This window comes from Amaranthus tricolor, chromosome 6 (genome assembly GCF_026212465.1).
Source record: "Amaranthus tricolor cultivar Red isolate AtriRed21 chromosome 6, ASM2621246v1, whole genome shotgun sequence".
Taxonomy (NCBI): Eukaryota; Viridiplantae; Streptophyta; class Magnoliopsida; order Caryophyllales; family Amaranthaceae; genus Amaranthus; species Amaranthus tricolor.
The window spans coordinates 25159611-25181460 of NC_080052.1; the positions used below are offsets into that span (position 1 = coordinate 25159611).

The 21850-nt window shown below is 35.6% G+C and overlaps 1 protein-coding gene across 3 annotated transcripts; it reads left to right on the forward strand.

Annotated features, from left to right (window-relative positions):
• The first annotated feature begins 1047 nt into the window (after positions 1–1047).
• On the forward strand, positions 1048–19893 carry LOC130814449 (mitochondrial import inner membrane translocase subunit TIM50-like). Of its 3 annotated transcripts, XR_009042418.1 has the most exons (11): positions 1048–1438; positions 3515–3603; positions 5907–5943; positions 6876–6937; positions 7042–7155; positions 7378–7482; positions 7575–7673; positions 9082–9241; positions 9336–9438; positions 16490–18809; positions 19165–19893. XR_009042418.1 is itself a non-coding variant. In XM_057680513.1 (10 exons), the coding sequence occupies exons 1-10, from the start codon at positions 1144–1146 to the stop codon at positions 12233–12235; spliced, it is 1101 nt and encodes a 366-aa protein (XP_057536496.1). In that variant the 5' UTR covers positions 1048–1143; the 3' UTR covers positions 12236–12911. The 3 variants fall into 3 exon arrangements, 2 of the variants coding, with proteins under 2 accessions (XP_057536496.1, XP_057536495.1); XM_057680513.1 differs by lacking the exons at positions 16490–18809; positions 19165–19893 and adding an exon at positions 12200–12911 and having other exon boundaries at positions 9336–9439; XM_057680512.1 differs by lacking the exon at positions 16490–18809 and having other exon boundaries at positions 1049–1438.
• The last annotated feature ends 1957 nt before the right edge of the window (positions 19894–21850 follow it).

Below are 21850 nucleotides of genomic sequence, written 5' to 3' on the forward strand. Positions count from 1 at the left end.
CCACTTTCTCTTTTATTAAAATGAAATATTCTTAACGGGAAGAACATTAGAGAACAAAGGGAGTTTTCTTTATGTATTAATCCCTCTTATTTAGCTTAGTTGACCCACTTATTTGACAATATTCGTGGATTATTTTTTATTTTTCTTATTTTATAAAATTTTAAGATTAAATAGTGCATCATTAAATATACAAAACTATATAGGATGCATAAGTTGAATAGAAGGAAGTATTTTAAAAATATACTAAATGTATTATTATTTTTGGATTGACACAATTATAGATATTTAGGATTAAATAGGGTAAATATAGATTTACTAGAACATTTACGCTCTATAGTTAATGATAATAATGTAGGTTTCAGGGACTATAGAAGAGGTCATGGGTCAATGGATCCAAAAAAAGGAATCATGGATCCATGAATCCGGTCAAAGGATCCGTGGATACAGTTTATGGATCTTTGGATCCGGATAACTGATCCATGGATCCATATTATGAATTAATGGATCCGGGCAAAGGATCCATGAATTTGGTTTATGGATCCATGTATCAGTTCATGGATCTATGGATCTGGTAAAACGATCCATGGACCCTGTTTATGGATCCATGGATTTGGTCAAAAGATCCATGAATCCGGTTCATGGATTTTTGGATGCAGTCAAAGGATCCTTAGATCCAGTTTATAGATCCATGATTCCCGTTCATGGATCTATGGATCCGGTTAAAGGATCCATGAATTTGGTTCTTGGATCTATAGATCCATAAATCTTTGCTTGCTGTTACTAACAATGAACAAAGACATTGACTTTTTTACTAAGCTTTTTTAACAGCGAAAAACCTCGGACCTGTGCTCTGGAGAAAAAATACTTATTTTGGAAAATAAGTTTAGAAGTTGCTTATTTCTTGAATTTTTTATATTAATTTTCTTATTCTTTTCAAATTTTCGAAATATTGCATAATTAGAGATCTATTTTAAAATCGGATCAAAACGAATTTAATTATAAGTTCAAATGAATGTCGGATTATCATTTATAAACTAGTTCAAAGGACAGGAAGCACGTTTGTTTGTCATAAAAACTTTAACCAAAGCCCTAACGCTAAAACCCTACTCAAATTGAATCTGATCTTCATAAGACCAAATTTCAATGTCGTTCTCTTTAATTCGATCTCGGTTATGTCAGAGACTCTCCAATTCTTCTGCCATTAATAGCTTCGACAAGAACTCCAATCTGAGAACTTCCATTTTTTGTAGACGCTTTTGCACTAAAGAACCGCCATTGTCGTCTGTTTCTTCTCAAGTCAACGAAAATTCTTCATCTTCTCCGCCTTTACCACCATCACCACCGCCCCATAAGAAGAATGGCTTTTTGACTGCCCTCAAATTCGGTCTTACTTTTGCTGTTACTGGTGCTGTTGCTGCTGCTGGCTATGCTACTTATGGTTTGTTCTCTTTCTCTCTTTCTTTTTTGATCTGGTTTTGGTTGTTTTGTTAGCTAAATACATGGTTTTCTCTCTGATTCATGCGGTAATGTTTAATTTTTAAATTTAGTTTCTTGGTTATTTTTTTTATTTCCTTGGTGGATTCATATTTATTACTTTCACCCTTGCATCTGAGGAATTATTGAGAACTTGAAATTGCTAATACTCATTAGACAAGGAAGCACCGTAGCTCAGTAGGAGTGTACTTGGACTTCTGGGGCATAGCTCCCTGATTTTATATTCTGATTTGGAGCTGCAGAGAGACAACTTTATATCTTGGATACTTTATTTGGAGTTCTAGGTGGCTAATCCCTCTTGACTGCTGTTATCTTTTTTTATGGTTCTTTTAAGATGATTTTTTGTTGGGTTAAATGTTGGCGCTACAACTTCATCCATTAGTTCCTTAGTTTTGGGATAAATCGACTTTAATAAAATGACATTGTTATCTTATTTATGAATCCTTTGAGGTGATTTTTTTTTGGGTTAAATGTTGGTGCTAGAACTTTAACCCACTATTTCTTTGGTTTCGGGATAAATGTCCATTAGGAATAATCTATTCCTTATTTTATGGGTACATTGAATGTAGTGAAATGACTATCGGTGGGAGCCTTGTGGTACTAAGGTAATGGAGCATTGTTATTGGCTCTAGAATTTGTTTGTCAAGGAACCAACTCAACCAAAAGCTTAAGCTGATGGTCGAGGCTCCAACAATCAAAATATGTTATATACTCTAACAAGCCCCCTCACACGAGAGTGCATTGGGCTAGAACTTTAATAAAATGACTTATTGTTATCTTATTTATGAATCCTTTGAGGTGATTTTTTTTTTGGGTTAAATGTTGGTGTAGAACTTTAATCCACTAGTTCTTTGGTTTCGGGATAAATGATCATTGGGAATAATCTATTCCTTATTTTATGGGTACATTGAATGTAGTGAAATGACTATGGGAGCCTTGTGGTACTAAGGTAATGGAACATTGTTATTGGCTCTAGAATTTGTCTGTCAAGGAACCAACTCAACCAAAAGCTTAAGCTGATGGTTGAGGCTCCAACAATCAAAATATGTTATATACTCTAACAAGCCCCCTCACACGAGAGCGCATTGGGCTAGAAGTGTGGATGTGCACATGCGTTGACTATTCCACTTTAAATGAGGGGTGGTTGAGATTCGAACCCGGGACCTTTTATCACATTGGCTTCTGATACCATGTCAAGGAACCAACTCAACTAAAAGTTTAAGCTGATGGTTGAGGCCCCAACAATCAAGATATGTTATATACTCTAACACTGTCACACCGGCTATGAAGGAGACCCGATTGATTACATACAAGAGGAGGAATAGACAGAATATGAAGACTTAGAAAGGCCAGCTGTACATAGGGTCGCAGGGGCGGTTATTACTTTTACGTTTTCTGTTGTGTTTTGTTAGTTAGACTGAATTGTACAGCTGTCCAAGGTAATTTAGGGGGTCAAGCTTAGGCTATATAAGCCAACATCCTTGTCATATGTAGGATTATCGAAGAAACTACTTAATAAGATTGGAGTGACGCAGGCTCGAACATTGCCACATAAGCATCAGAAAATTCTGTTCTTGACTATCGTGTTTCTTGGTTTTAGTATATAACAGAATTTCCGCTATGAATTACTTCTACCTGTTACATGTATATATATCTTTGTACTACTTGCTATTAAATCTAGTTGGACCAGTTTGAATACATTATGCGTTTTTTTGAATTGTTGCACTCATGTTGCTGATGCATGCTAGTTAATCTGATTTTATCGGTATTAGTGAGTTTATGACCCTAAAAGCACTGCATATTTATTGAAGTGCATCGATGGATTGCGAATATTCAACTTGTAAATGATTATGCTGTTAGAATCACATTACTTGGAATGTAACTTTGTCAACTTTGTATTTCTAAGTCCTTAGTAGTCATGATCATTAATTCATTATACTCATATATCTATAAAATTAACATGATCATGATACTCAAACTTTCTATAAGTTTTATGATGTTAAAGGCACTTTGTTTGCAGCATACACTTTAGAAGAAGTAGACGAGAAAACAAAAGCATTCCGAGCATCTGTAAATTATCCAATTGAAGATGATGAATCTATTATAAATGTGAGTATGACATTTTACATTCTGTTAATTTTCAGTTTCACAGGATTATGAGGGTAGTACATCACAAATATTACACATACTTGTTTGTTTTCATGTGTAGGAAGATAAGGTATCTTATCAAATTACATTTAAATATGTTACTTGAATAAGTTTATGATGTTCAGACTCGAGTCTCAAGTAAAGGGTGTTCAACTTGGTGTGGGGTGTCTAACTCGGCATGCATCCAATTCTACTTTGCAATTACTAATTTTAAGGTCTCAAGGAGATGCGTTACAAATGTCCCAATCCTAATCTTAGACTTTTGTTTTTTCTTTGAAAACATTTTTTGACATTTTATGCACAAATATTATTAGTTGACGCTTTTTAAAAGGTGGGGATTTTTTCAAAATGTAAATATGTAGGAATGTGTGGATATAAATGGAGTAGAAATATAGTGGAATATAATGTTTAATATAAAGAAATCTTTTGAAGTATTAATGAAACATATGCATGTTCAAAATACAAAATTGACATCCTCTTCATTTCTTGTTCCATATCTAAAATCTTCGTGGACACTCGCAAAGCCACTATTTGTGCATTTAGATATAAACTCTTGTGACACTGCGATCTTCTTGTGACACCATCTAAATCCTCTTAGAATTTTCTTTTGAGATATTTCTGTGCTTTTTGGCTTGTATACATGACATTCAACATTTCTCTTCCCATTAAATGCTTTATTCTCATAATTCTATCATTTATTTTGCATACCTTTACCAAATTATCCTTTATAAACCAACTCCATTGCTCTTCATAACTTACCCTAAATACCATCATTTGCATATTTCCTACCCCTTATCTATCTGTTGGCCTCTCCACTTACTCAAGTTGTCTCCAACTATGCAAAGAATATAATTTACTTTTTTTTTTATAGCATTTCTACCAACTCTACTGCCATGAAAGATTTTCAAATTTTCAAGATAGAATCTTAACTTAGATTCAATTCTTTTCCGTGGTCTCATATCCATTGAGTAATCTTTGCCATTTGACACCATATTCGTGAGATGTGGCACGCCATTTGCAGATGGCAACAATTCTTGCATAGATAATCCATGCCCTTGCTCATTTGACATGCTTCTTGGCGACAATTTAGAAACCCTTACATATTTGTGACCTTAGTATCAAAAAGCATGTTTGAGATGTGCCTAGGTGTGGTGCACTATTTAGTATTTACAATTTTAACTTGATGCTTTCTGTCTACAAGGGAGGGAAAGGACAAATCTAGGTGAAAAATTTAAGAAAATTTGAACTTTTTTCTACAAACCTTATCCCTGCTTTAAATATGCAATTTGCTTAAATTAATTAATTGTGAGAAATAACTTTAACTTGCACCAAAAATAAAAAACTTCCTTATTTATGAGACCACAAATTACTAATTAGTTCAAGAATGAACTAATACTTGGCGGCGGTCATGGTAGACGTTGTGGATAGTCTGTTTGTGGTCTTTGCCGGCAAGGTGATTCGGCTCTCTTCTCCTGATAACCTGCCTTCTCTCTCTTTGATTCCTTTTTCCTTTTTAAAATTTGCTTCTCATATCAAACATTATACACAACAGAAAATGTGTTGACCCCACCATTTTTTCCAACTTATTTTTCTAATCCTTCATGTGACAACTACTTCCCTTGCCAATTTGTAGAAGAAAGTCACATAATTTATTATATATGGTAGTCCCATTTTTTTAGGTGGAATAATGGGTCTATTTTATACATTTTTTTTCTTCATTTAGCGTGCGTTTTAATATTTATTATAATAGCACAAAAATATGTTTAAAAAGACATCTGTGCCCCGTCTACAAAAAGTTGCGCCTTTTCCTTGAATCTATTGCCTAAGCTCCAAGGTATGTGTGCCTCTCGATGTGCTTGCACTATTTAAAACAAAGCTTTTCACTACATTGCAAAAATGAGGTAACGGTCGGGATCGAGGTAATGGAACAATGATGTGCTAAGGGGACTGATGCAATTATCATAACGCCTAAATATTGGTCAAAACATGAGGTATTCCTTAATACGGCCCAGGATGCAGGTTTTTTTCCCCTTTACAACACGAGAATATATCGGTTCGTGTTTTCAAAACCTTTACAATGCGGCCTATGCGCAACCTTGTATTTGTACTATGCATTCGGATCTAAGACATGTATTTTGACATTTTTTGTTGGGATAAAGATCTATTATAGTCATTGTTAAGTATATTTTTCACATGGTTATTCATGATGCGAATCATTTTCTATGATTCTGATGGAGAAAACATCTGTATGCTTTCTTATGTAGAAACTTCAAGCTTCTATTCGATATGCGTCTTTTATTGGTATGTTTCTTTCTCCCCCCTGTTTTCAGTTTTTTATTGGAGTAATCTTGTAGAATAGAATTCACGTTTTTATTTCTTTTTAAATGTTTCTAACTATTAAATTGAAGAGATGGTTTTTTCTTAATTTAAAATGATGTTAGAAAACATCATAGATTAGACTCTTAATCGAGATTTTTGTACCAAATTCTCCGTAACATGGATCTTTTAGCTATCTGTATTATAGCCATGTCATTTATGTGTGAAAAGTTGTCGATAAGAAAAGAGGACCTTTGATCTAGTTGTACATCTACTATTTTACATGGCATTCGCTAATTCCAGGTTGTGGTGGGAACATCATGATAGGAGCGCCTATTTGACTTAGATGCATTTATAGTTTGGTCAGAACTTTTTTTTTTTTTGTTCTTTTTTTTTTTAATATGATTACAGTAGATATATGTAGACTTGTATAGTTTTATATATCATCTTTCTTGTGCCCTTATATGCCGGTGCCCATTAGGTACAAAATAATCATTTATTCTGTGGGCTTAAGAGTTTTAGAGTTCATTGTTTTGTAGAAATAATCAAAATGCCCTTTTCATTGATCCCATTCTTAATCTCTCAAGGCAAGTAGAGTTGCTATTACACTAAATCTAAAGAGTTGCTAGTTGAGAGGGGATTGGGAATAACATATTTACATACTGACCAAGACAATCACAATAGGCTTGTTTAGCTTTAACCAATTATTACTTAAAACCTTTTTTTTTTTAATTTTCCGTGACATTTAAACGCTATTTATAGTTTCATAATCATATTGTGTTTAAGGTTGAGATAACTTTGTGTTTATTTGCTATGAGCAAATAATTTTCTTAAACTTAAAAAGAAATTAGGTGAAAATTTTCATATTTTGCAAACTCTATTTGATTTGTAATGTGGTAATAGACTTGGTATTCCAGTGCCTGCTGAAGCAATTCGACTTTATATAGACCTAAGAAGATATGTGGAGGAGCAAGTTCGAGTAAGTAACATTGCATTTTAGAATTAATTGTCCTATACACTTGATTCATAATTCAAAATCATGTTCTTGTGAATCATTTAAAACGTACTTTGACCTAATTGCAGGGTTTTACTGATCCTTTGTCAGATAAGTTGCTCCCTGACTTGCCTCCTGGATTGCATAATGTATTTACGCTTGTCTTGGATCTGAATGAGACTTTGGTGTACTCTGATTGGAAGGTAAGACCTAAATGATACCCTGCAAACATATGAAATTCAGTTGACTGACTTCAATTGGCGACCTGGAATTCACTAGTTAGTCAACTGGTGTCGTTCTTTGTTCTTAAAAATTGCTCTCTAAGATTACTAGACACAAGTTTTGAAAGTAATTCTGGGGCTGTATTTCCTTTTTATATTTGGTTTATTCTACTGAAATATTTCTTGACCCTGTATTCTTTGCAGCGTGAAAGAGGCTGGAGAACTTTTAAAAGGCCCGGTGTCGATGCGTTTCTTGAGCATCTAGCACAATTTTATGAAATTGTTGTCTATTCTGACCATTTGCAAATGGTGATTTGTTCTCCCTTTATTTTTTCGCTGATTACTAGCTGTATTGATTTGAATTTTGTTCATGAGATTGGCATTGTATTTGGCATGAGCAGTACGTCGACCCCGTTCTTGACAGATTAGACACAAAGCAATATGTAGCTCATCGATTATCAAGGGCTGCGACAAGATATGAGAATGGGAAGCATTATAGGGTATGGTTTCTTTTTTCAACATTAAAAATTTAAGATTATTGTTTTTGTTAAACACATGCTCTCATCTTTTGATTCATCAGTTGCCAGAAAATAGAGAAATTGTAAGGATATATTATCTTTTATCTGATTGTCTGGATTTCTATTAAGTTGGAAGAGAACATTCACATCAGTATTAAGTAGAAAATACTCACAGTTTCTGCTCAATTTTATGTAGAAATAAAGTTTTTATATGTGTATCCTGAATATTATTTCTTTATGGTTTAGGAATAATAATTTTTTGGAATCAGAACCTCAAATAGTGCCTACTAGTTGTGCAGAGCATACCTTATCGTATGTCTTGGATGTTGTTTTTTCACATGGGAATTTTATGGTTTCTTTTTTAATGGTGTTAGCATGATCATTATGCTCCTATTTTTATCAAGCTATTTTTGTAGACTCCTAATCCCTATCTTGTATCAGAAACTAGAACTAAGTAGCTCAGTTAGACTTGATTTCTTCGAAAAGTTGGCTGTTCATTTTGCTGTCTTTGATCACATTATATGTGAATTTTCAAATCTTTATTAGCTAAGTTAGTTAATTCACTCCGATGCTAGATCTCTGGTGTACACTTAATCTTGGTAACGATGAGTCATAAATGCAATGGATTGTGAGCTTGTTGTGAGCTTCTAGAACCTCTATACTTCTCTGGATTATGAAATTGTAATGTTTTTTACCCCACTGAGTAGTAAGAAGTGCACTCTAAAACTCCATATATCAGCTCTCTGAATTGTTCAATTAAAAGCATACCAAGTTTCAATAAGGTTGTGATTTATATCATTTATGAAGTGTGTAATTATATGCCCCTTATTTTGATGGGGCCACATATTTATAGTTCTTTGGTTTCAGATTATATCGGACTAAAGTAAAATGGCTCATTACATCATGTGCACTTCTTATTTGTATGAAGTTGCACATGCCGTTTGCTACCAAGGGTCAATTGGAAACAACCTCTTTATTAGTTTTATCATTTAAAAAGGTAGGTTACATACATCTGACCGTCCTAAACCCCACCCTAGGTGGGAGCCACGTAATGGTATTGGGGATTTGGGGTAATGAAATATTGTTGTATAAAGTCTATAATCACCCCGTCTCTTTTTTATTCTAATCGTATCTTAGTCCTCTCCACCTTTTTCTAGGGAATAATGATGATGGTTTATACATCTTTGGACGTCTTTAGTCTTTGTATACAACTCATCCTAATTGATTCGGTGCTTTCATGTGTTGGGGTTTGAGCACTGTGACTTACCAGAAGTGGAAAGGTGTTGAAACATTTGTGTATTTTTAACAGTTCAGTGTTGAAGTTGATGTTGTCTGATTGCGTTGGCTGTCATGATCATTGGATTTCATAAACTTTTTACATTCTGTACAGGATCTTTCAACACTGAACCGTGATCCAAAGAAGGTTATTTATCTTAGTGGCCATGCCCTAGAGAGTTGCCTTCAGCTGGAGAACTGTATTGAAATCAAGCCATGGAAGGGAGATGATCTGAATGATACTACTCTGTTGGATTTTCTTCCATTCCTTGAATGTGAGTATGATTTATGCTGTTATGTTTTGTTGAGTATACTTTGTTTACTGGTAGGTCCCTCAGCTTGTCAAATTTTGGTTTGGTTGGGTTGCAGTTGTTGCTCGGAGTGGACCAACTGATATTCGTCAGGTGCTAGAATCCTATAAAGGCCGAGATATTCCAAAAGAGTTTATAGAACGCTCTAAAGAGCACCAAAGGTTAGACATGGACCCTAATTCTGTGCAACTAAAAGTTTTGTTATGCATTTAATAGTTTCATGTTGAGGCGCTGCAACGCGTGGAATCAGCTGAGTTAGCATCTCACAATCTGGTACATTTGGGTTACTTGCTTGGATCTCACGCATGCTTTAGGAAAGGAAGCATTGCACATTTATAGGAGAATTTGGGCTTATTTTCTATCCTGCCTACTTAACTGAGATCCAAAGTGACCTTATTAATTCTGGGTTAATTATGCTCATTTTTGAGATTTTATTTGAGAAATCTGGATGTGAAAGTCGAATTATCAATTTTCAAGAAATAGATAATTTGATGGTAATTATGGTTTTGTTATATGTGATGGTATTCTTGTGGGCTGTGGGCAGTGATTTAAGATCAACTTTTTTTGAACCTTGGAGTTGGAAGAGTGGAGAAGGCATAAATATGAGAATTGGAGCAAATATGAGAAAGGTTTGGGATTTATCAAAAGAATAAAATTGATTTACTTCTTCGAAATAGTGTAGAATGTAGATCAATTTCTGATTTTAGGATTAATGTTGGATTTAAAAGTTCATATACAAAGATGAAAATTTGAGGGTTTTTTTTGGAGTTCAGGGAATTATTTGAAAAAAAATGAACTTGAATGTGGAATAGCGTTGAAGATCTTTCATAAATGTGAGCCAAGCTTATAGTTTGAGGCACAAAGGAAATAGTGGATTCCTAAACAAGAACAAGCTTCATTATTAAACACTTAAGATCTTTGTGAGGTAAGATTGCACGCAGCAAGCACCAAGAGAAATTTTCAGAAATTTTCACCATTTTTACTACAATCTAAACCGTTCCCTATGATGGCGACTCCGAATTAAAACTTGGTGTAACAATCCGACTTACCGTTGACTGAGTAAACAAGGTCCTCACGGGGTTTATTTTCCACGCAACTCAAATCTCAATTCCAAAACTTGTGCAAAGAGGTCACAATTTCTAAAACATAGTTGTATCAGCTAATTCACAATCCAAACATCTAACTAAAATACAAAGTAATCATGAAAGTCACTATATAAGTCCAGCATAACCAAGTGTAGTATACATTAACGAAAAACCTAATACAATGCTACAACTTCTCACACATTCAGTTTAATGTATCATCCATGTAAACTCTAATCACCTCCGCTAACCCATCTTTCCTGATCGGTACCTATCTGTAAACAATTTAAAAGATGGAAACAACAGGGAGTCAGATTCAACCGAATGAGTAGAAGCAATCCAAAACAAAACAAAACACGATAAATCAAAATAGAAGATTTAAAAGCAACATCAGTTTCCTAGGTCTTTGTCTGCACTAGGAGTTTAGTTGAGAGGAACATCCATAACTCTAAGGCTATGTCACTCTCGGGTGAGGCTAGTCACTATTTGAATTACAATTCACCTCAAAACAGGGGAGTTGAGAGACAATGCTCCTCTACTCTGTCAGTGACCAGTTCCTAAGCCCGATCCATTGACCATATAACCATATCAACATAATCAATCAATCACAATTCTGTTCCAATAATACTAACTTTCAAAAACATAATTTTGATAAAACATTTCAAACAATAGTCTGGCGAGATCCTTTTAAGGATTGCTACTACTCACCAAAAGACGCTTCAAGGAGCTAATTCTGGTTCTCCGCGATCACTAGAAAGGTTCCTCGATGATGTCACCTCCTGAAGCATAACAAATAACAACATCACGAAAGAGCGTTCGATTCTACAATCTAGATCTATATAACTTTTGCTTCTTCTCCTAGACACCGCACCTTAACCAAGACTTTATTTTTATTATTCCAACATCTCATGCCGTAAGGTCATCTAAGCAATTTAAAGAATCTAGGGTTGTTTACATTCTCCTAGAGGATTCTCAATACTCATTATCTTCTTTATGCATCTAATTAACAAATATAAACATTTTAACCCATCAAAATATTCGAAAAGACTACTACACTTCCATGAACACTTAGCTACTCAAATTTAATTGTTAACATTATCTCTCACTAAAATTATGATCCCACATTAGGTTCTTATCATCACATTGATCCATATATATCAATAACATCCTTTCTTAACAAAACTTTTAATCATCATATTCATTAATCTAACTTTAATCAACACGACCCATCAATTTGAGTATAAACAAGCATACTCATACAATTCTTGAAGTCACTAATCTCCTTCTTGATGAACAATATAATAATAAATATCATTAAATAAAAGAACACAAGGATTTGCTTCAATAGGATATTTGATGTAAGGTCCAACAAAAAAAATAAACCACACAAAAAAATTAAAAAGGTTGACCTCCTCTACTTGCGGCAGGAATGAAAACAACAAGAAAACCGAAATTGCTTAAGTTATTGCAACAGTACCTAATTACAAAGAGGAAGAATAAGAAAGCAGATTACTTGCTTCGTTCCCTCAAAATCGAAGGCAAGGGACCAGATTTGTGCTGCTTCTTGCGGACAAATCAAATGTAGAAGATGATCAATGCTTTATCTGCCCTAATGTGCGAAAACGAGAAGGTTATGTTGCACTGGGTTTTCGAAATTTAGAAAGGGTTGAAGGTGATTGTTGCAATTTATTTTCAGAAATCAAAGAACAGGAAAAAAGAATATACCTGGTATATATTCGTGTTATATTATCTAAGATCAGAGGAAAAGGATCACGAATCTTGTTTCAACGAAAAAATCAAGGGCAAGAACCCTTGTTCAACCTTCTAAAATCAGAACAACAGAATGCAAGGAAGAAGTATTTTGTGGTACTTCTGAGAGGAATACAAACTGATTCGATGGCGTGGAAGGAGAAGAACAGGGCATGCTCTAGCAGCCATTGACGTTTTTCTTCATTGATGTTTAGAGAAATAAGGGTTTGAGGGTTCAATTGCAAAGTAGGGGGGTTGAAGAAGACAATGAATAGTAATAAGAAATAAGAATCTGATTTTCTAGAATAATGGGTTCAAAATTAATATGAAATGAAATAAAAAAAGTAAAAGTACTAAAAATAAGATTATAATAATACCCTTGGACTCTATTTGTCTTTTCATCATCTTAGCCCACAGAACAATTATTCAACTCAATTTATGTTTAACCGAAAATAGTTCTCATTCTTGATATTTATTTTCAATTCGTCGACACTCAAAATATTAATTTCTCAAATGTTACACTTGGAACCTAAAATAACAACTGAGGTTTTAGATATCTCAATGGACATATGTTACGATGTCTGACTTAATATATGGATGTAGCATATAATGATTTTGAAGTAGTAATGAAAATTAGGCATAACATACTTTTTTGAATGTGATGGCTCTTTTATGCTTCCAACTATTAGGAAAGGTATATTTGCTATGTAGAAGCATAATTATGCTTAAAAATTTTTGCATCACCCATATTATTTCAGACTGGGAAGAGAAGTTGTAAACTGTACTTAAATGTCATATTTGGACTTGGGGTTGAAGGGAGGGAGGGCGGGCCATTTTGAGATGTAAAGGGTGGTGGGTAAGATGAGTTCTTTTTGTTTGTTCTCGACAATGCCAATGTAATTTTCTACATAAAAATTCAAATGATTGCATTATCCACAATATCACATAAACTTCAATATACATCATTTCAACCGTACGTCATCTATTGTTATTTCAACAACTTTATTCTGTCACATCATTTCATATATTCACAACCACAATCTATGATATACTCTTTCTGTCCCACAAGGTTTGCAACAAGTACAAAAGGTATAGTTTATAGGGACGTGGGAGAAATGTGTGGATGGGATAAAAGTATAAGTTAAGTGTGTGGGTGTGATGACAAGATTTGTTAAGTGTGTTCATGGCCAAAAGTAAAATTGTGGCAATTTTTATGGAACATGCTAAATGGGAAAATGTTGCAAAACGTTTGGGACACAGGGAGTAATTTTAAATACATCAAGGATCTGCTATGCCCTTCATTTGGGTTACGTATCACAGGAGGAAGAAAAAGAGCAACCAAGGAAATGCAACAAACTAAAGCTGACGTGGCACAAGAGGAGAAACAAACTATTAAGAGTAGCTGAAGTATGCAAAAAGTGTAATCAGTACCTTGTTGTAGGAGTGACTGACACTCAAAAAATCAGCTGCTGTAACCTTTTCTTTTTTCTTTCTAATACCATCTTCTCTTCTTCCCTTCTTCTACATTATCATTCCCTTAAACCTCAAACCCAGATAATAGAAATTCTGGTATCTGAGCCTTATTCTCAGCTATGGTGAACCCAACCCAAACCCAACGCATTGAACCCTTGAAACTGAAATAGCCAAAATTCCACACAGCTTAATTCTGAAATTGAGAAAATTCGAATTGAATTGAGCCAGAACAACCAAAAACACGAAACCCTAACATCCCAAATTAACTTCATGAACCAAACCTACAAAATCTGTGCGGGAAACTAACTGAACACCGTCCATCACCTGAGATTCAACCCAACCCCAACGATCCAACCCTTAACCCCGAGGTGAAGGAGACACCAGAGAGATCAAATTGGAAGTCCAAGCAATTAGACTTACCAATTTTCAATGGGGAAAATTCAGATGGGTGGATTTTTCAAGCTGAGAGGTATTTTCATTTTCACAAATTAACAGAGGAAGAAATCATGGAGTCTGCCATGGTGAGTTTAGCCGGCGATGCTCTTCAATTCCAATCGGAGCATCAACAACCCTTCATGAGCAGTGGATGACGGTGACGCGAACCGGAAGTGTGGCCGATTATCAACGTGAATTCATCGAGCGAGCAAATCCCTTGGGTAAGATTGATGAACCATACTCCTCAGGATCGTTTTTGAAAGGATTGAAAGATGATGTGAGAAAAGAACTTAGGGTTCATGGTCCCATTACCTGGAAGGAAGCTATGACTTGATCTTTGAGAATTGACCAAAAATTACACCCAGAAAATTATAAATATAAAGGCCCACTACCATACTAACCTATATTATCAACCCAGACAATTCTTCTCATCACCTGAAAATCACAGCTCCCAAAACTTCATTACCCGCAACCAACAACGAAAAGCTCCTTTCAATCCAACCCACAACTCTGTCAAACCATCCTCCGGCCATAACCTGCCCCAACCTAGAGTAACCTTATCTAATAGGGAGATGTTGGAAAAACGGGCAAAAGGGCTATGTTTCACATGTAATGAGAAGTGGTCACCTAACTATCTTTGTCCAAATAAGGAGCTACACGTTTTGATAGTTCTAGAGGATAAAGAGGTGAGTCAGGAGGAGAGAGGAGGGACCGATTCAAGAGGAAACTGAGACATATGAGCTAAAGGGAGATATCTCTCTAAATTCTATGATGGGCATCACCAATTCACGAACAATGAAGCTAAAAGGGGAAATCATTGGAAACAAAGTGATATTGATGATAGACCCAGGTGCAACTAACAACTTCATTTCCTTAAATACAATACACAAGCTAAATTTGCCTTATTCCTTTTTGAAATTTGGGGTAACTCTTGATAATGGAGATAAGATTCTGGGTGAGGGAAAATGTAAACAACCGGAGATTAGGGTGCAAGGGGTAGTAATCATCGAGGACTTTCTGATTTTGGAATTGGGCAATACTGATATTATTATGGGGTTGCAGTGGTTAGAAAAATTGGGAGAAATAACCACTAATTGGAAAGAGCAGGTCATGAAGTATAATGTGGGAACACATCAGTTTATACCGAGGGATCCTAGCTTGGGAGTCACACAAATTTCTCTCAAAGCTATGGAACGAATGTCGAGGAAGGAGAAACATGGAGTATTAATTAAAGTGAGCCATCTCCAGAAAAATGACAAACCAGCCATCCATGACCCACCTTCATACCTTCAACCTGTACTACAACAATATCAGTCCTTTTTATCTGACCCACTTTCCTTACCACCCGTCCGACAACATGATCATGCCATCACACTGAAAGATGGAGTGAACTCGGTGAATGTGAGACCCTATAGATACCCACAAATCCAAGAGTGAGATTGAAAAGATGGTGAGCGATATGTTGAAAGCCCAAATCATTCGACCTTCCACAAGCCCATTTTCAAGCCCGATTATCTTAGTCAAAAAGAAAGGCGGGGAAAGATGGAGTGAACCCGGTGAATGTGAGACCCTATAGATACCCACAAATCCAAGAGTGAGATTGAAAAGATGGTGAGTGATATGTTGAAAGCCCAAATCATTCGACCTTCCACAAGCCCATTTTCAAGCCCGATTATCTTAGTCAAAAAGAAAGACGGGTCTTGGAGGTTTTGTATTGACTACCGTGCTCTCAACAAAGTAACTGTACCCGATAAATACCCCATTCCCAACATCGATGAATTACTAGATGAACTCCATGGAGCTTAGATTTTCTCTAATTTGGATCTTAAATCCGCCTATTACTAGATTCGAATGAGGAAGGAAGATATACCCAAAACTGTTTTCCGTACCCACGAAGGCCATTACGAATTCTTAGTAATGCCCTTTGGCGTAACCAATGCCCCAGCCACATTCCAAGCTCTTATGAACCATGTTTGCAAACCTTACCTTCGCCAATTTGTCCTAGTGTTCTTTGATGATATCCTTGTTTATTCCAAAACAGCAGTTGAACATCTTGGTCACCTCTCCCAGGTACTGGGTACATTGCATAAACATTCCTTATGGGTAAATCGCAAATGTGTTTTCGGAGTTACAAAGGTGGCCTACTTAGGTCACGTCATCACGGGAGAACGAGTTGCCATGGATATGGAAAAAGTTGAAGCTATGCTCTTTTGGCCCGAAACCCAAAATTCGAAGGGCTTAAGGGGATTTTTGGGACTCACAGGATATTATCACAAGTTTGTCAAGGACTATGCCGTTATTGTTCGACCCTTAACTGATCAACTCCGCAAAGATGCTTTTGGGTAGGGTAACCTTCATCAAATTGAAACAGGCCATGACGACAGCTCTCGTCCTCTCTTTACCGGATTTTTCTAAATTGTTTTTTATTGAAATAGATGTTTCTTATTGTGGTCTTGGTGCTGTTTTGATCCAGGAACAACACCCTGTTGCTTTTTTCAACAAAACTTTGGGGAAGAGGGCTTGCATGAAGTCCATTTATGAGAAGGAACTAATGGCAATTGTTTTTTCCATTCTCAAATGGCGCCACTACCTCTTGGGCTGGAAATTCGTGGTTCGTACTGATCAAAGTAGCTTGAAGTTTCTTTCGGAGCAACGCGAGGTGGGTGTTGATTGTTAGAAATGGATCACCAAGATAATGGGGTATGACTTTGAGATAGTATACAACCCCGGGAGATCGAATAGAGTTGCTGATGCTTTATCACCCAAAGATTCAACAGTGATCTCTTTGGGATCACTTTGCAGTACCACAACAATTGATTGGGACGCCTTAGATGAAGCAGTTGAGAAGGATAGCTTGCTCCGTTCCATTAAGCAGACTCGCAGAAGGAGAGGTGGTCCTTTCTGGATTTACTCAGCGACAACTTTATAAGGGCAGATTTGTAATCCCCAAGAATTGTTCGTTTATTGCTACGATTCTTCATCCCTTCCATGATTCTCCTATAGGTGGGCATTCGGGTGAACAAAAAACCTACCAGCGCATAGCCCAAGATTGGTTTTGGGAGGGTATGAAGAAGCAAATTACTGAATATGTGAAGACCTGTGTTGTGTGCCAACGACAAGAGGCATCTTCCTTATCCCCTGCGGGTCTTCTACAGCCTCTACTCATTCCAACTCAGGTATGGGAGCATATCTCGATGGATTTCGTAGAAGGTTTGCCCAAGGTAAAAGGCAAGGACACTATTTTGGTGATTGTGGATAGGCTTACCAAATATGCACACTTCGTCGCTCTTAAACACCACTTTATCAGTATGATAGCAGAGACATTCATCAAAGAAGTAGTCTGTCTCCATGGTTTTCCACCTTCAATTATCTCGGACAGAGATAAGCTCTTCATGAGCCATTTTTGGAAAGAGCTCTTCCGTTTGCACTCTACAGAGTTGAAACGTACCACGGCATACCATCCCCAAACGGAGGTGGTTAACAAAACCTTGGAGACTTACCTACGTTGCTCATTAATGGACAGCCTACGAAGTGGTTAGATTGGCTCCATTGGGCTGAATAGAACTATAATACCTCGCCCCACACATTCACCAAGATCTCCCCATTCCAAGCGTTGTATGGAAGGCTTCCTCCTCATCTTGGGCGTGTAGGGAAAGTTCTCACCGCTTTGGGCAGCCTCGAAGAACAACTTCAATAACGTGATGCACTGCTAGACGAGTTAAAATTTCATTTACTTTGTGCTCAACAAATCATGAAACACAATGAAGATATACACAGGAGAAATATCACTTCCATTGAAGGAGATGAAGTATTCTTGAAATTACAACCCTATCATCAGAAATCACTCTCTTGCCATTACAATGAGAAGCTAGCTCTGGGTTTTTACGGGCCTTACAAGGTTCAAAAGAAAATAGGGAACGCAGCTTATCAACTTGCACTTCCTCCGGACAGTCGTATCCATCCCATCTTCCATGTCTCTCAGTTGAAACGAGCAATTGGATCTCATCAACCTTCTGTCTTGCCAAGCCACATTACTGAATCCCTGGAGCTCAAGCCCACACCTGCAGCTTTACTAGATTTGCGTTATCAGAAGGATGGCATTCTGGAAGCTCTTATTTATGGTCTGATCTACCTACTGCAGAAGCAACTTGGGAGGAAGCTTTACTCATTGCTCAACAGTTTCCACACTTCCACCTTGAGGACAAGGTGTGTCTTCACACCGGGGTATTGCTATGCCCTTCATTAAGGAGAAAGAGTGGGTTATGTATCACAGGAGGAAGAAAAAGAGCAATCAAGGAAATGCAACAAACTAAAGCTGACATGGCACAAGAGAAACGAACTACAATTCTGTTATATCAGATTTTGAGAATAAATTCTGTTTTGTATTTACTAGATCCTTCCAGGGGATGCAGGATAGAAATCTAGCACTATATATAGTAGCATTTAAGGGTAGCTGAAGTATGCAAAAAGTGTAATCAGTACCTTGTGGTAGGAGTGACTGACACTCAAAAAATCAGCTGCTGTAACCTTTTCTTTTTTCTTTCTAATACCATCTTCTCTTCTTCCCTTCTTTTACGTTATCATTCCCTTAAACCTGAAACCCAGATCATAGCAGGATCAAAGTAAAACAAATCAAGCCACAAACAATTTAATATCAATTTTCCCAATATTAAGTCCCATATATACAAGATTCTATAGTATGAGATCAAACACCAATTAAGAGTCTCGAGTAGGAGTATCTCTTCATAAATCACACATGACAATCAGATTACTCCCCGAGGTCATCAACAAAAGTAAGAGGGGTTTCCAGCAAAGTTAGTGTTGTCCTTAAGCTTGCTTGAAACTTTGTAAATGCTGCTTGTATCTTTGTTGATATCCAAAGTTCGGTCTGTCCTTTTTGCTTATTTTAATTTTGTATTCGATCCAATTCACCCAATTTGTTCCAAGTTAAAAATTTTGCTACCTTCTCCTGTGCCTCTTCGCAATTCTTAATGCCTTGTGGTTTAGCATGGCAATTACAACTCAAAATAGAAACTGTTGGGGGCATTTGGACTTCTTTCTCACCATACATGTCTGAATTCTTACTACATGCTAAACCATGATAATACCTTTGCGCGACGTTTTTATACATTGTCTTTCATGTTGCAGGAGAATGCAAGGACAGAAACAACATGGACGCTTTTGGCGGAAGTGAAGTTACGAGTCTGCTCTATACCGCAGTAGAGAGCTTATTTATCTTGCTATATCAATTGAAGGCGAGGTGGAGCCGACTAGAGTTGCTTCACATAATCAAATACATTAGCATAATCATTAAGATAGTTAGCCAGAGGAAAATTTGTGCACTATTTCTTGATTGCACAAGACAAAATTTTGCTTCTCTAACTGTTGGCAGTTCCTTGATTCGAACTGCACATGTTCAGTTATGCTGTGCTGAAGCTCCTCCTCCAGATTTTTATCAAGTTCCAATGGTTCGAGACATCCAGATTTTTATAAAGCAATATGAATAATATGATTCCTTTATAATGACCAGAACGTATGCTGTATAATAGACACTCTTTGAGAATCGTGGGTTAGCTTATCGATTCAAAACTTTTGCTTTCACCCTTGTATCAGGGGCTCGATTGTGGCCATCTATATAGGAACCAATTAATTCTCCTTTTTTCTTTTACCTATGGGATTCTCCGTTGATATATTTTGGATATGTGAAGGAACCCAGGAAAATGATGAGACTATTTTAAGAGTAGAAATAAAATGAAAAGGAAATAGAAGAGGGAGATTGAGGAATAAGGATAAAGTTAAATTTCATCCTTTCTCTATTTTATAATACTTGTTATATTTGATTTTTTACGCAATTTAATATATTATTTTGATTATTTATATTTTGAATTATGTAAAATTAACAATTATAAAACTTAATATTGTAAAATATGTGATTAAACGATTCAAATAAAATTATACTTAATTATATTTTTTTCTTACATATTAGTTGTATATAAAATATGCTTAAATGTTGGATAGTACTAATAATCATAATGTATTACTTATTTCAGAATGGAGGAAGTATTTACCAATTACTCCCTCCTATTCTTTTACTTATCCTATTTATTTTTTCACACTTTTCGAGGTAATATTTTAATTAATATTTTTTATTATGCATAATCAAAAATTGTGAAAAATTAATATTAATAATTCTTGTAATAAGATAAATGAAATAAAATTTCACTTAACTATATTTTAACTTATAAATTGAGAATAAAATATAAAATAAAAGTGATTAATATATGGGGAAGAAAATAAATGGGATAAAGTAAAGTAAATATGAGAAATTACATGAAATTGTAAAAATGGAGTGTATTATTTGAGTTGGAAGTAGTGGTAACAAATTAATGAAATGGCTTTTGTCAAGTATTGATAACGGTAACCCAATGGGCAATAAGCAAATCAAACATTAAGTATTCTTAAGTCTCATTTCAGTAGAAAATATAAAAAGATAGAGAGAGCAACAATTTAAATGGCCCTTGAATCCATTTTTATTAAGGTGTGAAAACATGATACCATACATATAACAACCTAAAACTGACATCAACAACTTGAAAGGAATACTCCTTTTATCCTACCAACTTTGCTCATTGAGTAATTTATGGGTAATTGGTGAACAAACCAAGAAATTGAGTAGAAATGGTAGGGAAAGAAATGTCAATGGGATAAAAATATAAGTTAAATGTGGGGATGAAAATTAAAAAAAATATGTTTTATGGCTAGACCTGTTAAATAGACGGTAGGTTGGACTTTCAAGTTGGATCATTTTCAGTAAGGTTAATTTTGGATCAGATCAGCTTCAGATCGGATCAAGTTAATTTGGGATGGGTTCTAGTCAATAAACTGGTCGTTAACTTATAATTTTTCCCCTTATTATTATAATTATTTTCAAAAGAATATATAATAATCTTGTTTTGTAGTGAGTCCCGAGCTCCCGGCTAAAAATGATGACGTGTAATCCAAGAAGCTGATGCGGAATGTAAGTAGGCTAAAACAGTTGGGTTTGAGTTTTGATTGAGTTTGACCCAATTTTTCAAAACGGTCATTTTTTATTACAGGTTGAAATTTTCAAGTGATAAACCCTAATTTTCAATTAGATTTCGAATCAATTTGGTCAGATCCAAATTTAACAAGTCTAGTCATGGCCAAAAATGAAACCGATCAATTTCGATAGAACGAACTAAACAGAAACTTAACAAATTTCATGGGACATAGGGGTAGAACAAAGAATTGGGTGTGGACTATGTACTTTCTTTGTCCTATACCTTTTATCACAAGTACAATGTGATACCCCGAACTAAGCTTTAAAAATGATTGATAGACTACTCATATCAACAAAATGCATCTTCTTTTCATGGGAGCCCATTTGCTAAGAACTCCACAGTTAAGCGTGCTTGATGGGGAGCAATCTTAGTATGGGTGACCTCATGGGAAGTTTTCCCGGGTGCGCACGAGTGAGGCCAAAGTGCGCTGAAAAGACTTCTGTTGGTCTGTAGGGCCAGTCTATAGTCTCCATTAGTAGTTACCGGCTATCCGAGGGGCCGAGGTGTTACATACAATATTTGTGAAAATCCAAAAAAGCGAGAAAAGTAGGTAAAAAAATTATTATTTACAGGAAATTGAAAGAAATATATAAATATAATTAAAAAATTAATTAAATATATGAAAAAAGTAAAAAATAATAATTATAACTAAAAATAAGGATGTACAACAAAATGAAAAATATAACAAAAGGCACGAGGATAGAGCAATAAAAAAAGAAGGTTGTTATGAGGTCAAATAAATAAACCCGTGA

Coding starts and splice junctions, on each gene's coding strand:
- LOC130814449 (XM_057680512.1), top strand. CDS start 1,144: ATGTCGTTCTCTTTAATTCGATCTCGGTTATGTCAGAGACTCTCCAAT. Junction 5,944..6,875: donor TCGATATGCGTCTTTTATTG/GTATGTTTCTTT, acceptor TTGGTATTCCAG/TGCCTGCTGAAGCAATTCGA. Junction 7,483..7,574: donor ATTCTGACCATTTGCAAATG/GTGATTTGTTCT, acceptor TGGCATGAGCAG/TACGTCGACCCCGTTCTTGA.